General features: G+C 46.6%; 1 protein-coding gene across 5 annotated transcripts in view; it reads right to left on the bottom strand.

The window, feature by feature from the left end:
- Window positions 1-15,660, bottom strand: part of ARMH3 (armadillo like helical domain containing 3) — a 791,613-nt gene that overhangs the window by 401,732 nt on the left and 374,221 nt on the right. For all 5 annotated transcript variants that reach the window (XM_029610203.1, XM_029610204.1, XM_029610205.1 and 2 more), the window contains exon 19: window positions 7,495-7,555. In XM_029610203.1, coding sequence (XP_029466063.1) covers window positions 7,495-7,555 — 61 coding nt within the window. The remainder of the gene's footprint in view (window positions 1-7,494; window positions 7,556-15,660) is intronic.

Raw genomic sequence — 15,660 nt, 5'->3', positions numbered from 1 at the left:
CCAGCTATCTGCAGATGAAGTTCGCCTACTGAATCGACCTTCTGCTTTTGATGTGGGCTACACTCTGGTACACCTGGCCATACGATTTCAGAGACAGGATATGCTGACCGTTCTCCTCACAGAGATGTCAAACTGCTGTCTACAATCTATCAATAGCCTGCTCACCAGCCTGAACCTCATCCTTAACTCTAATAAGACAGAAATTCTCATCATCTCACCAGATGATACCCACAATCCCCTTAACTCACAAAGCGCAGCTCAATTCGCAAAAACATTCATCAACCACTCCTCCTCGGTCAGAGACTTAGGGGTTCGGCTTGATAACAAGACCGACAAGAGATGCTTACAAAGGATCACTTCAAGTACCTCCAGCCAAAACTACCAGACACATCACGCTTAGAGATCGGGCCTTCTCCACAGCTGGTCCAACTTTATGGAACTCCATTCCCCCGGATCTTAGAATGGAACCCAGCATCTCAACATTCAAGAAAAGACTCAAGACGTGGCTGTTCACGCAGGCCTTTGCTAACTCCACATTACTTAACTCCCTTCAATCAACATACTTCGCTAGTATAGCATTAATAGCCACCCCTTTAATGTTATTATATATATTTATAATTATCTGATCTTCATTTTCCTTCTTACTCCAAGTTATTGATTCCCTGTTACATGTAACTGCTTTTCTGCACTATTGTTCAAATTGTAAAGTTTATTTTAATTGCACCCCTGTTTCTTGTGAACCAGCATGATGGGACTATCGTCTTGAATGTTGGTATATAAAAAAAACTTAAATAAATAAAACTTAAATAATCAGGCTTCTCACTCCCATGCTTTCTTTCACACACATCCACCCCCCCCCCCCCCCCAACAGCAGGCTTCTTACGCCCATGCTTTCTCACATACCCAGATTCTCACTTCAATGCTTTTTCTCTCTCTCACTCACACACACACACACACACATCAGTCACCTCCCTGACTAATGTCTCACACTCTCACATACACATCAGTCATCTCCTTGAGCAGTCACTTTCATTGTCTCTCACATATACACATACATCAGCTCTCTGACCAGTTTCTCTCACTCACACACATGCTCTCAATCACACGCAGGCTGGCTGCTTCTTTCTCTCACTCACTTCCTCTTCCCCGCCCCTCCCAGAGTATAAATGGTAGCTGCAGCAGCCTCCTCCTCCAGCCCCCGCAAGCCAAGAAAGAAGACTCCCGGCCACAGGAGGCTCATGCTGCTATCTCCTTTCCCGATTACCGGCTGCTTCAATTGCTCGAGGGCCGATGCTGCAGCCGCCGCTGCTACTTTATCACGCGGCACTGCTCTTTCTCCTTCCCACGCACCGCGTATCACTTCCTGTTCGGGTCACGGGGGGGGGGGGGGGGCAGGTGCGGGAAGAAGAAAAGGCCAGCCACAAGTGCCACAGCTTTTTTTGCACTGCTGCCGTTCCCACTGGGCTTGAACGTGTTGATAGCCCAGCGGCAACGGCAGCAGGGAAGAAAGAGCAGCGGGAGAGACCGGGAGCACGCGACACAGCAGCCGGTGCTTGGCGACACACTAGTGTGTCGCGACACACCGGTTGAGAACCACTGCCTTAGAAAGTAGAGTTGCTTACCTGTAACAGGTGTTTCTCCCAGGACAGCAGGATGTTAGTCCTCACATAGGGTGACATCATCGGATGGAGCCCTGTCACTGAACACTTTTGTCAAAGTTTCTAGAACATTGACTGGCACACCGAGCATGCCCAGCATGCCACTAACCCTGTAGCCACCAGGGGTCCCCCTTCAGTCTCATTTGTAGCAGAAAGTACGAGCGAAAAATAAAATAATAAAACGTAAGCGAACCAAACTCTGCAGGGTGGCAGGTGGGTTTGTGAAGATTAACATCCTGCTGTCCTGGAAGAACACCTGTTACAGGTAAGCCAACTCTGCTTTCTTCCAGGACAAGCAGGATGGTAGTCCTCACATATGGGTGAATAGCGAGCTACAGGATGCCTGAACAGAGTCAACCAAGCAGCACCCAACAATGTGCAACAGGCACAACCAACAGGGGTGCTGTTGGTTATGTCGGGCAGCCCTAAATTTCACAGTGGGCTGTATGTAGGAAGAGTTGGGTTATTAAACTGGAAACAAATTACGTAATACAGACTGGCCAAAGTCGAATCTTGCCTGCCAGCCTTGTCGAGACAGTAATGAGCTGCAAAACTATGGAAAGAGCTCCAAGTAGCAGTCCTACAGATATCAGCAATAGGTACCGAACGGAGGTGCACTACTGACGTTGCCATGGCTCTAACCGAATGCGCTTTCACGTGTCCCTGTAGCAGAACGCCTACTTGTCGGTAGCAGAAGGAAATACAGTCTGCCAGCCAGGTGGACAGGGTCTGCTTGCCCACCGCAACTCCCAATTTGGTATTATCAAAGGAGACAAAGAGTTGGGTGGACTTCCTATGGGCTGCAGTGTGGCCTAAATAAAAGGCGAGCGCACGCTTACAGTCCAGGAAAGCAAGGTCCCGCTCACCTTTGGGTGAGGTTTTGGAAAAAAGGTGGGTAGTATTATGGATTGATTTAAGTGGAAATCAGACACTACCTTTGGCAGGAAATTAGGGTGAGTGCGGAGCACCAAACGGTCGTGGAGAAATCTTGTATAAGGTGGGTATGTTACCAGGGCCTGTAGCTCACCGACTCTGCGAGCTGATGTTATAACCACTAGAAAGATCACTTTCCAAGTAAGATGTCTAAGCTAGCAGGAGTGTAGTGGCTCGAACGGAGATCGCATGAGCCATGCTAGCACAACATTGAGGGCCCATGCCGCAATTGGGGGACGCAGTGGAGGCTTCAGTTTTAGCAAGCCTCTCAGAAAGTGCCCTACAAGGGGTTGCGCCTAAATTGGGGCATCTCCTATAACTTTATGGTAAGCGGCTATGGCACTTACATGTATCCGGATGGAGGAAGCTTGTAGGCCAGACTCTGAGAGGTGCCAGAGGTAGTCCAGAAACCTTGTTGTGGGGCAGGAAAAAGGATCTATTCCCTTTGTCATGCACCACAAGGAGAATCTGTTCCACTTTGAACGGTAAGATTTCCTAGTAGAAGGCTTCCGTGAAGTTACGAGGACGTGGACACATCATTAGAAAGGTTAAGGGATTGCAGAATCAACCTTTCAACATCCATGCCGCCAGAGATAGAGACTGGAGATTTGGATGATGCAACAGTCCATCGTTCTGCATTATTAGAGTTGGTGCTGTGCCCAGGTGAATTGGTTGCTGGACTGAGAGGTCGCGTAGAATGGGAAATCAAACTTGTCGCAGCCAGTAAGAGGCTATGAGGATCATTGTGCCTCGGTCTTGTTGTAACTTCACGAGAGTCTTGCTGATGAGCGGAATAGGAAGGTATGCATATAGAAGACCCGTACTCCACGAGTGGGCAAAGACATCCATTGGTGGTGTCTTGCGGCTGCGGTGTAGAGAGTAGAAGCAGTCTACTTTGCGGTTGTGAAATGACGCAAAGAGGTTGATGTGCGGACGACCCCACTGGTGGAAAATTATGTTCGCTACAGTGGTATCTAGGGCCCATTTGTGGAGATGAAAGGTCCGGCTGAGACGGTCTGCCATCACATTGTTTATGCCTGCCAGGTAGGTTGCTCTCAGCAGCACGGAATGTGAGAGAGCCCAGGCCCAGATCTGTGCTGCCTCTTGGCATAGCAGGTAAGAGACTGTGCCCCCTTGCTTGTTGATATACCACATTGCTACCTGGTTTACTGATTGAATTAGGATTACCCTGTTGGATAGGCAATCCTGATATGCGAATAGGGCATACCGTATCGCCCAGAGCTCCAGAAAGTTTATCTGGTGGTTTGCTTCCGCCCTGGGTCCAGGTTCCCTGGGTTTGTAATTGGTTGACATGGGCTCCTCAACCTAGGTTCGAGGCATCTGTAGTCAATGTAATCTGAGAATTTGGTGGTTGGAAGAGTAGTCTTATCTGGAGATTAGACTCCTGTATCCACCAAGCTAGTGAGTGGCGAAGCTGGCTGGTTACGTGGACAATCTATGACAGATCTTGATTTGATTGGGACCACTGGGACTTTAAAGTCCATTGTGTTACTCTCATGGCTAGTTGAGCCATTGGGGTAACGAACTGTAGATGCTATGTGTCCCAGCAAGGTTAGCAGTTGACGAGCTGAAGTTGTCTGACGAGTCTGTACTGCTTTGGCCAAGGTTGACAGTGTGCGTGCTCGGTCCTTTGGGAGGAATGCTCTGGCTTGAATGGTGTTTATATCTGCTCCGATGAACGAGAGGGTGTGTGATGGAGTCAGATGAGATTTGGGGTAGTTTATGAGAAATCCCAATGACTGTAGCAGTTGTATGGTAAGACGGAGGGATTGAAGCACTCCTTCCCTGAATGGACTGAGTAGCCAGTTGTCTAAATATGGGGAGACATGGATACTGTGCTGTCTCAAGTAAGCTGCCACGACTGCCAGACATTTCATGAATACTTGGGGTGCTGATGCCAGGCCGAACAGCAGCACTCTATATTGGAAATGTCTGTGACCTACTATGAATTTGAGATATTTTCGATGAGGAGGGGACATTGCTATATGGGCATAAGCCTCCTGAAGATTTAGAGAGCAGAAGCAATCTCCCTTTTGCAGGAGAGGGAGTATGGAGCCCAAGGTAACCATCCTGAATTTCTCCTTGCGAAGATGTTTGTTTAGGGTGCGGAGGTCCAAGATGGGATGTATGCCACCAGATGTTTTTGGAATCAGAAAATATCAAGAGTAGAATCTCTTCTCGCTGCATTCGAGGAACCGGTTCCACGGCTTTGGACTGCAGGAGGATAGAGAGCTGTGCCTCGAGGAATGGAGTGTGGTTGGTTAGACTTCACGCCGGATGTGGTGGAGAGTCTGAGAGTAGTGTAAGGAAATTCAGATGGGAACCATGGGCTACTACAGAAAGAACCCATTGGTTGGTGGTGAATGTGTGCCATTTGGTGGCAAAGTGGCACAGGTGGCCTCCCACGAGAAAAGTGGTTGGGGGGGAGGGTTGACTGCTGCTCTTGAGATGGGAGTCAAAAACCTGCTGCAGGACCAGTCTGGGGGGTTGGTTGAGCCTTAGGGGTCCGTAATGACGAGGCTGGCCTCTGTGAGAGGGTCTGGTCGGTCTAGCACAGGATAGAGGAGGGTAGTACCTATGTGGCCTATAGGTCAGTTTCTGGTGTCTCGTCTGAATCCTCTTTTGGCTGTGGACAAGAAATCTGAGGGGACAGTGGACAATTGGCACAAGGTTTCATGGTGGTCTTTGAGTTGCGCCACTGCCTCTTGAATTTTGTCACCAAACAAATTGTCCCCTGTGCAGAGAAGGTCTGCTAACATATCCTGAACTTCCTGGCGTAAGTCAGAAGCTTTAAGCCAAGCCCAGTGCCTGGTGCTAATTCCGGCTGCTGATACTATGGAAGCAGTGTCGAAGGCATCATATGCTGCCCTGACTTCATGTTTTCCAGCTTCAAATCCCTTTTGGAGGATAGAGGACAATCCTTCCTGGATTTCTTCAGGTAGGGTTTCTGAGAAGTCTTGGACTTTTTTCCAGAGATTTCTGGTATATTGTGTCATGTAAAGCTGGTAGGCTGCAATACGGGCCATCAGCTTGGATTCCTGGAAAACTCTGCGGCCTAAAGCCTCTTAACCTTCTTCTGGGTGGATTCCACCACTATGGATTGGTGGGTTAATTGGCTCTTTTGAAAACCCGGGGCTTCCTGGCCAGGTATGTGGCATCAGCTTTCCTGTTGACTGGAGGCACAGTTACAGGGTGCTCCCAGATGTGGTATAAGAGGTCAAGCAGAACTTTGTGGACCAGAATTGCCATGTCCTCTTTAGGGGCATCCACGAATTGAACCACCTCCAGCATTTTATGTCTGGCATCCTCCTCCATCTGCAATTTAAAAGGAATGGTTTCACACATCTCCTTGATAAAACTAGCGAAGGAGAGGTCCTCCGGAGGGGAGCGGCGTCTTTCTTCCAGGGTGAAGGCTCTGACATAAGGTCTTCAGAAGCTTGGGAGTCAGAGGACTCATCTCCTCAAGGGTCATATGGTGGGTCTCCTTTACCCTGCAGCCCTTCAGATGGAGGCAGAAGTCCAAGTCCAGTTGGATGAGAAGGTGGCACCAATGGAAAATGACTAGGCACCGAGATCGGTGGTGGCAGCACCAAGGACGGTGGCGTTGGCCTGATGGCAGTGTCTTCGATGGACATCGAGGGACAGCTAAGCCTGATGGTCTAGGAATCGGCTCCGGCATCTGTGATTCCCAGAGAGGAGAGAAGCCACGATCTGCATCATCGTCCGAAGACACAGGAATTGGGATTGATGTCGGAGGAGGAATTGATGGCTGGGAAGGCGCAGATGAACCCGAAGGTATGGGCACCGATGGAAGGGCACCGATCAGGGTGTCCAAACGCTCGAGGAGCGGAGCCAAAATAACAGGCATCAGATTGGGCGTCGGTATGAGGGCCGGCGCCATTGGTGACTAAGACCCGAAGGGCCTGATCATCTGGACGAGAAAATCTTATGACTTGGTGCGCTTTTACCTGGAATCGATGGAGACGAGCGCTTTGAGGGAAACAAGTGCTCCATCTTCTCCAGGCAGGCACAGCGGCCTTTAGGGGTCATTTGAGCACAACTTGGACGTCATGGGAAGGCCCAAGGCATAAAACGCAGACATCGTGAGGGTCCGTTATGGACATAGTCCTCGGACACTCGGGGCACTTCTGAAACCCGGTCGCCATAGTGAAAAAGAAGGCGGTGTGCGGTCGGTGGCCGTCGGGCACAGATAAGAACATTGCCGGGGACCAACCACAACAAACGTGGTAAACTTACCGGAACGTTAGTGGAGGTTGGTAGACAATGGGGGACCCCTGGGATGGAGAAAACTTTTAAAGAAATATTCGAAAAAGTTCCGTGAGGAAAAATTGTAAGAAAGTCTCACAGAGCTCCTAAGAACCGCCAGGCAACTGCTGCACAGAAAAAAAGAGAGACTGAAGGGGGACCCCTGGTCGCTACAGGGTTAGTGGCATGCTGGGCATGCTCAGTGTGCCAGTCAAATGTCCTAGAAACTTTGACAAATGTGTTCCGTGACAGGGCTCCATCCGATGATGTCACCCAAATGTGAGGACTACCATCCTGCTTGTCCTGGGAGAATTTGTTTTTTCTTGTCTCAGAAATACATTTTGTACTACTGTTGGTCTATTTTTTTTTATTCTTTCTGATTTCTTCTCATTATGAATGATAGTCTTTATCACTGTAAGAACTACCAACAATTTAATTACTTTTACCCAGTTAACAACGTAAAGGTATTTTGTGCACTTGAAATTTGTTGGAATTGGGAAAGAATGCTCAATAAAATGAGAAAGGTTAGTTGTGAAATGAAGAGTTGTAAGTGAAATTACACTCAAATTCTGAAGCATATTATCCTGAAAGCTGGGCAGCTTGAGGCAGTACTTACACATAGAGGTCCATTGGAAACTCTTTCATCATATGTGTCACAATGAACTCAACCACCAGATCTAGAAAGAAAATTAATAAAAAAGAGTTAAGGCATGGTTCAGCAACTCACGGCTTTTTCAGTTACAAACAGCAGCTTTTCGTTGCTGGCATCAGCAACCCACACTAGCTGCATGGGAAGACACCTCATTGGACTTGTATAGCCCCAGCTGATGGGAGCAGAATCACTAGGCATGTGAACTGCAGGAGGAGAAGCTGCCATCAGACCCCAAGGCACATGCTGCAGGAGGCAGAGTCCTCTGCCACACAGGTTCAGGAGATGACCTCATCATCAGCACGTGCAGCCCTGGCTGAAGATTATGCTGCAGGGGAAGGAAGGTGGTCATCTGTATCACAGGTCCCAGTTGAAAGAGGCATCATTGACTCCATGGAGTAAGCATAAGGCTGGTCTATCCATGTCAAATGTTTGTTGGACTTGTGGATCTCCTAAGGCCACCTTATCTCATCTCTTATATCATTGTCCTTTAACGAATGCTTTCTGGTATGATGTTTGGAACATGATATCACAAATGCTTAATCTATCTTGTTCCTTATCTTATATTATTATACTCAAATCTCTTCCAATCTCCCCTCCCTGCCTCCTCAACCAAGGAAACTGATAGATTTTTTGGTGTCCATCGCACTTAAAATGATTTTGCTTAATTGGAAGAAGCTTGCTAATTTAAATCTTACTTTTTGGTGGCAATGCAATATCATCATATCACTAGCTGGGTAGCAATGTGGAGGTCGGGACACCATTACTTTCCCAGTCTTTGATATCGTCCCCAAAAATTCCCTAATTCTCTCATACAAGAGTTTTCTTTGCTTGTTCATTTCTGTTCAAATCTTCATTGTATCATTATAATGTTATTGTTTATTTGCATACGATGGTGTTTAATTGTATTGCTATTTTTCTTACTATACTTGTTCTTGGAAGCTTTGCTTTCTTGCTCTCTTTTTCAAAATTCTCAATAAAGGGGGGTCGTGTGATGCATCAGGGCTGAGCAGACACTGATCTCCGCTGCTCCCAACCCTGAGTTTTTGTGTTGGGCCCTACCCCCATTCCAAGTGAATTTTTTGGAGTCTTGAATAAAGGCAGCTAAGATGTTGCTGCCCATGATATGGGGGGAAAAAGAATCTGGGCGAAGAGAACTTATTTATTTATTTATTTAACACTTTTTTTATACCGGCATTCGTAGGACACATCATGTCGGTTTACAAGTAACTGAGAAGGGAAATTACAATGAACAAGGGAGGGGCTAACTGGGTAATATGCAAAATACAAAGGAAGAGAGTCAACAGCAGAATTACAACTTTTTGCATTCAAGTTAGGGTTAAATATGCAAAAGAACTTATAAACAAATTAAGCGAGGCATGTACACTTGAGAAATTAGCATATGAGGGCTTATTTACAGTAAGAGGAAGCAAGTGCACATATGTATAGTTAAAAGCTAGTGGGGGGGGAGAAAGGAAGGAGGGAGCAGGGGGAGAGGGGCGGGTGGGGTAGAGTGAAGACGGGTACAGTAAGGCACGGGTACTTTGAGGGAGGGGTTGCTAGGGGGTGAGAGGGAGGGGTAAAGGGGGGCTAGGAGTGCAAGGGAAGGAAACAGGAAGGGGTGGTATAAAGGCTGAGTGTGAGCTGAGGTGGTTCGTAGGACAAAATTAGGATTGAGAGGAGTTGGGGTATGCCTGTCTAAGGAGCCATGTTTTGATTCCTTTTTTGAAGTGGCTCAGGGATGGTTCTAGGCAGAGGTGGACGGGGAGGGAATTCCAAAGTGTGTAAAACAGCAACAGAGAAAGTGGCCTGCAGCAAGGAGAAAGCATCTGATGAGAAGAACATGGTGGACATGGCTCTTCCCGCAGACATTGCTGAAGTGGAAAAACAGCAATGAGTCAGCTTGGGGAAAAAATTCATACTAGTATTGATACAAAACTGGCATCGGTGGTTGACCATGTGATCGAACTGGTTTTGACTGTGGATGAAACAACTGCCCATCTTGATAGGGTCACAGAACAGATGAAAGAGCTTGAGCTATCACTGACTGCCACGAGGCAATATCTGGAGATTTTGAAGCACTTGCATAAGCATACGCAGGAGAAGCAGGATGATTTAGAAAATAGAAATAGATATAGATGAAACAATCTAAGAATCACTGGTCTCCTGGAAAAGGTTGAGGGAGCAGATGCAATAAAATTTCTATCAACCTGGCTTCCTGAGCTTCTGAATTTGTCTTTCAAAAATAATAGGATCAAACTCAATCAGGCCCAAAAGGCATTATCACTGCCTCTACAAGAGAACGGGCAACCAAGAGCACTTATTCTCCACGTGCACAATTTTGGTGACAAATGTCATGTGGTGGAGGCATGCAGCAGCAAAAAGAGCTGCACTACATGGGGCAGCAAGTCCCCATTTTTCAGGACTATTCTACTGAAGTTCAGCATCGCCGACTGGAGTATGCGGAGGTGAAGCACAAGTTGCAGTATAGAGACTTGGTATATGCTATGCTTTATCCTGCCAGGCTGCAGGTTGTTCACATTGGTAAAGTTGCTGAATCTGGGTCAGTCAAAGAGGTGCAGGCCTTCCTGAAGAAGATACAGGAAGAGACTCCAGAAGCAGTGCCCCGAGTTTGCTCGACAATGGATATCCTTTATCTTGCTTTTTACTTGTGATTTATTTATGTTGTCGATTTCTCTTTCTGGGCACGGGGTTAGTTATTTTTTCTTTTTACTTCATGTAGAGTGAAGAGGTTTGGGTCGGGGCAGGAGGGGGCTGGGTTGTCAACAGTGAGATTAGGAGAGGTAGGTTGAAAAAGCAGTGAGGGGGTAGAGAGTGAGAAGAAGGGGACACTTGTGGAATGGTTTTTCCTGTCATCTGTTATTCAGATATCTATATGTGGTACCAGCACCCTAGTGTGGGCGGGTGTTGGGTAAGGAACAGCAGTCAGTCCACTGAGAATGGAGAGAAAATTCAATGGGTGAATGATTTTGAACTTCCAATGACAGTGTTGGCAGTTCAGCAATGGGAATATGCCTGGAGTGGCGGACTCTTTTATGGACTGAATATTTGGACTCGTGTGTGTATATAGATATGGGGGAGGGGAGCTGGGGGGTTTGGTTTCAGGGAGCGGGAGGGGTGGGTTGGGTGGGCTGTTTGGGGGATTGATTTTTGGAGGAGCAAACAGGTCTTGGGTGTTCTCCCACTCGATCCCCGCTTCTGGTTTGTTGGGCAGTGGGGTGTTTAGTGGACTTTGGGACTAGTGATTCTCTTGGGGCTGAGGATCAGTCTCTGAGATATTGCTGTCATCTATGTTGGGATCTGGGGTGTTTAGTTAGGGTGGAGAGTTGGGGGTTTAGTTTGTGGTTGGTTGTGGGGGTTTTCTTTATAAAAAGCCGGGCATGCATTGCGGTTATTTGGTCTGTGTGGTATATGGGAATATTTTCCTATCTTTTTTTTCCCCTCTATTAGGTATTTATTTATTTATTTATTTTTCTATACCAATGTTCCTGTAAGAATACAAATCACACCGGTTTACATTTTAACAACAAAATTCGCTTAGGAGCGTTACATAGAACAATGAAGGCATATAAATATGAAATGAATTATAACTTAACATATCGTAAACTGTAACTTATCCTATCGTATAACTTAACATCTCGTAAATAGATGAGATGACTGAGACAACATAACTTGATCTGAGATTTTCTTTTTTTATAACATAAAATGGCGTCTTAGCAGAATGCGTTGGAGAAGTGGCTAAGAAACATGGTAGGAGCGAATTTCGGTAGAGAGAGAGGAGGAATTAACGGTCTGAGGTTGCGAGAATTAGGAGTTTGTGAAGGCTAGAGTCTGGAGTATGGGAAGAATAGCATTAAGAGTCAGGGAAGGCTAGGCTGAATAGCCATGTTTTAAGTCTTTTTTTGAAAGAAGATGGACAATGCTCTTGCCTGAGGTCCGATGGTAATGCATTCCATTGATGAGGTCCTGCTGTCGAAAGGGCCCTCTTTCTTAGGGCTGATTTTGCTTGTGGGGCAAACAGGGTGTCTTTATAGGCGCTTCTAATTGGTCTGGATGAGGTATATGGTGTGAATTGAATAGTGGTGTCGATGGATGTGAGGTTGTGTTTGGCTTTACGAATGATTGTGAGGACTTTGAAGAGGATCCTGAACTTGACGGGTAGCCAGTGGAGGTGCTGAAGAGTGGGGGTGATATGATCTCTTTTTTTGGTGTTGGTGAGGATCCTGGCTGCTGAGTTTTGAACCATTTGAAGAGGTTTTATGGTGTTGGTTGGGAGCTCGAGCAAGAGGGAGTTGCAATAGTCCAGTTTTGAAAGGATGATGGATTGCAGTACTAGTCTGAAATCTTGGAGGTGAAGGAGAGGTTTTAAGTTTCTGAGAACTTGTAATTTGAAGAAACAATCTTTCGCGGTGGTGTTCACAAAGTTCTTTAGGTTGAACTGATTATCTAGGATCATGCCTAGATCTCTGACGAAAGGAGATGATTTAATCGTTGAGTTGACCAAATGAGAGGGGGGTGGTGGCGTTGGAGGTTTGGTGAGGATTTCCTTTGAGATAAGCATCTCGGTTTTGTCGCTGTTTAGGACCAGGTTGAGCGTGGAAAGTAGTTGGTTAATTTCTTGCGGGTAGGTAGTCCAGAGGTTAAAAGTTTTTTGAAGAGAGTCTTTGATCGGGATGAGGATTTTATTGTATTGATAGTTATTGAATTGAATGGGGATTATGACTAATCCTGTTGTTAATATAATCTCACAATGTGTGGGGAATTGGATCCCCAATAAAAAGGCGTAGAATTCTGGGTTATCTCAAAAAGAAGGAAGCTCAGGTTACCTTATTGCAGGAAATGTACCTTACTGATAGGGAGCATGACAAACTGGTCCGGGGATGGGGTGGGTGGAATATGCTTCCTATAACTCTAAAAGTAGGGAAGTATGTATTTTGATACATAGGTCATTGCCCTTGAGAGTTAATAAAGTATATCAGGATACAGAGGGTAAACTTGTTATGCTGGAGTGTTCACTTCATGGAATGGGATTTATGCTTGCCTGTGTGTACAGTCCTAATGTTTCTCAGAAAGCCTTTTACGGGTGGGAACTGGAAACGGTGGAAGCTTTTTCCTCACTTCCCATGGTTTTGGAGGCGGTTTAAATGTTTGCTTGTGCGCATGATTAGATAGAACCTCTGCAGGTCAATCTGAGGGTCCGGTTGACTACCTTAAGTTTATGATGAAGCACTTGAGATTCGTGGGTGTCTGGAGAGCTCAAAACCCATCTGGGAGAGATTATACATGCTACTTTGTGTCACAAGACCTATAGTCATATTGACTTTTTTCTGCATTCGGGGTCTTTAATGCCCTCAGTGGGATGGCGGACATTTTGCCCAGTTTTGTCTCGGATCATAGTCCTATCTTTTTGCCATGGTGTATAACAATGCACTCTGAGACGGGTTGTTGCTGGTGGCTTAATGCTGCTCTGCTTCGTTATCAACCTTTTGGTGCTATAATGTGGAAAGCGACAAATAATTTTTTGAGATCCATAACAGAGGTGATTATTCTCTGGTTTTTCTTTGGGAAACCTTAAAACCTATGTGGAGAGGCAAGATTATTAGTTTTGCCTCTCATTATTCTGTACAGAAAAAACTATGGTGGAGGTAATACATGACTGCGCATAATCTCCTCAGCAATACTTTTAGATACAGCACACCATCAAAGTACTTTCTTGGTCTTAACCCTACAATTCTTTTAATAGATCAGAATTGGCACCTAGTAAAATCAATTCATACCAAAGTTTTTCAACCAAAAGCCCCTGACGCAGCCACTGTGTGAAACTCGGCCAGAGTTGGGCAACTTTTATTTGAAAATACGTGCGAATAAATATTTCTAAGCTAAGGTGACTGGTCTGTCTTACTCCTGTTTTGCCTTCTGGCTTTGACAGACCATCTTCCGGTCTGCTTTGTGGGACCCATACAAAATAGACCATCGTGCTATGGTCACTTTCGAAGCTTTTTGCCCCTTCTTCATGCCACTCCAGAGAAGGAACAGATGTTCGGAAACCTGGAAACTGTTAGTGACTTCCAGATACTGGAATAGCGCCCGATTCATGTCCAGACACCTCAACTCCTTATCCAAAGGTACCGCCCTATCCACATTTGCAAAAGCCGGTAACTCCACTGTCTGGTTCAAATGAAAGGAGGAAACAACCTTTGGCAGAAAAGAGGACACTGTACGCAAAGAAACACCAGAGTCCAAAAACCTGAGAAAAGGATCTCTACATGACAGTGCCTGTAGGTCAGAAGTTGCCACCAGAAAAACGACCTTTAAGGTAAGGTCCTTTATCGTTGTTCTGCGCAGTGGTTCGAACGGCACCCCACACAAAGCTTTAAGAACCAAGTTCAAGCGCCGTGAGGGAAAAGCCTTCTGTACCAGGAAGCGCAAATGTTTGGCCCCTCGCAAAAAACGTATCACGTCCGGGTGAGCAGCCAAAGACACACCGTATCTCCTTCCCTAAGGCAATCCAAAGCAGCCACCTGGGCTTTTCGTTAAACCTTTCGTTAACCCCTGCTGTAAAAAAGATAAAACATGTGCCACTGAAGCCCGAAAGGGATCTACACTATACTCCCTGCACCAAATCTCAAACACCTTCCAAACCTGCACGTAAGCCAGGGAGGTGGACTTCTTCCTTGCTTTCAACAGAGTGGTAACCACGTCATCAGGATAACCCTTATCTCTTAGCCGCCTCCTCTCAAAAGCCAAGCCTTGAGAGAGACGCGATCCGCCTGATCCAAAAATATAGGCCCTTAGTGAAGCACATTGGGAAGGTGAGCCAGATGAAGCGGGTCATCCACGGCAAAATTGATTAGATCCATGAACCATAGCAGAAGTTGCCATTCCAGAGCCACCAGAATCACCTGCCCTGGATGAAGCTCTGCTCTTCACAAGACCTTGCCCACCAGCAGCCATGGCGGAAATACATACAGAACACCCTGCTGCCGCTACCACCACAATCACCTTTGTAAAAGTCCTTGGCGCCATCGCCAATCTGAATGGCAGGACACAAAACTGAAAGTGATCCCTGAGGATCATGAACCTGAGGCACCTTTGATGGTCCAGATGAATGGGAATGTGAAGATAGGCCTCGGTCAAATCCAGAGAAGCCAAAAACTCCCCCTTGTGCACCGCAGCAATCACCGACCTCAGCATTTCCATCCAAAAACGGGGCACCCTGAGCACCAGATTCACCTTCTTTAAACCCAGAATTAGACGAAAGGCGCCGTCCTTCTTTGGGACCACAAAATAAATGGAATACCTTCCTTAACCTCTTTCCTTGACCGGCAGTTGTACTATGGGCCCCTAAGAGACAGAGATGACTGATGGTTTCCATTCACTGCTTCTGCTCAAAAGTGCAAGGGGATTTCATAAACAAATCTTTTAACGGCCGAGCAAATTCTAATGCGTAACCATGTTCTATCACACTTAGGACCCATCGGTCGACGTGATTTTGGCCCACTCCTCGAGAAATAATGTTAACTTATCTCCGATGTGTGGAGCCGACGAATGGGCCCAGCCCGCTTCATTGGGAGGATTTGACACCAGAGGCCCCTTAAACAGAACCATTTCTAACCGGTCTCTGGCTTTGAAAGGATTGGTTCCAATACTGCTGCCTTCCAGCCCCCTGCCTCTGACTCCCAGCCAGAGGACAAGACGGGCAGGAATGCCAGCTCCACCGGAAACGAGACCGTGTCAAGGAGAAACTTCTGCTGAGCCTCAGTTTGTCCCTCTGGCAACTTGTGCCCTTTAATCTCCATGAGTAGCTTGACTAGCTGCTCTAAGTCCTCTCCAAAAAGCAACTTTCCCTTAGAAGGAACAGACCCCAACTAGGACTTAGACCAAACATCCGCATCCCAGTTCCTTAACCAAAGCCACCTTCGGGCAGAATCTGCAGACCTCGACTGAGAGGAAGTGTGTATCAAGTCATACAAGGCATCTGCCGTTCGACCTGCTGCGTGTCCTACATAGACGACGACTTGTTGGACAGTAGGATGTTAGTCCTCTCGAAACCCACCCGCCACCCCTCGGAGTTGGGTTCGCTTGCGATTTGTTAGTTTATTTTTCGCACGT

The sequence above is a fragment of the Rhinatrema bivittatum genome, chromosome 7 (assembly GCF_901001135.1).
Source record: "Rhinatrema bivittatum chromosome 7, aRhiBiv1.1, whole genome shotgun sequence".
Classification (NCBI taxonomy): domain Eukaryota; kingdom Metazoa; phylum Chordata; class Amphibia; order Gymnophiona; family Rhinatrematidae; genus Rhinatrema; species Rhinatrema bivittatum.
This window is presented reverse-complemented; position numbering and strand designations above follow the sequence as displayed.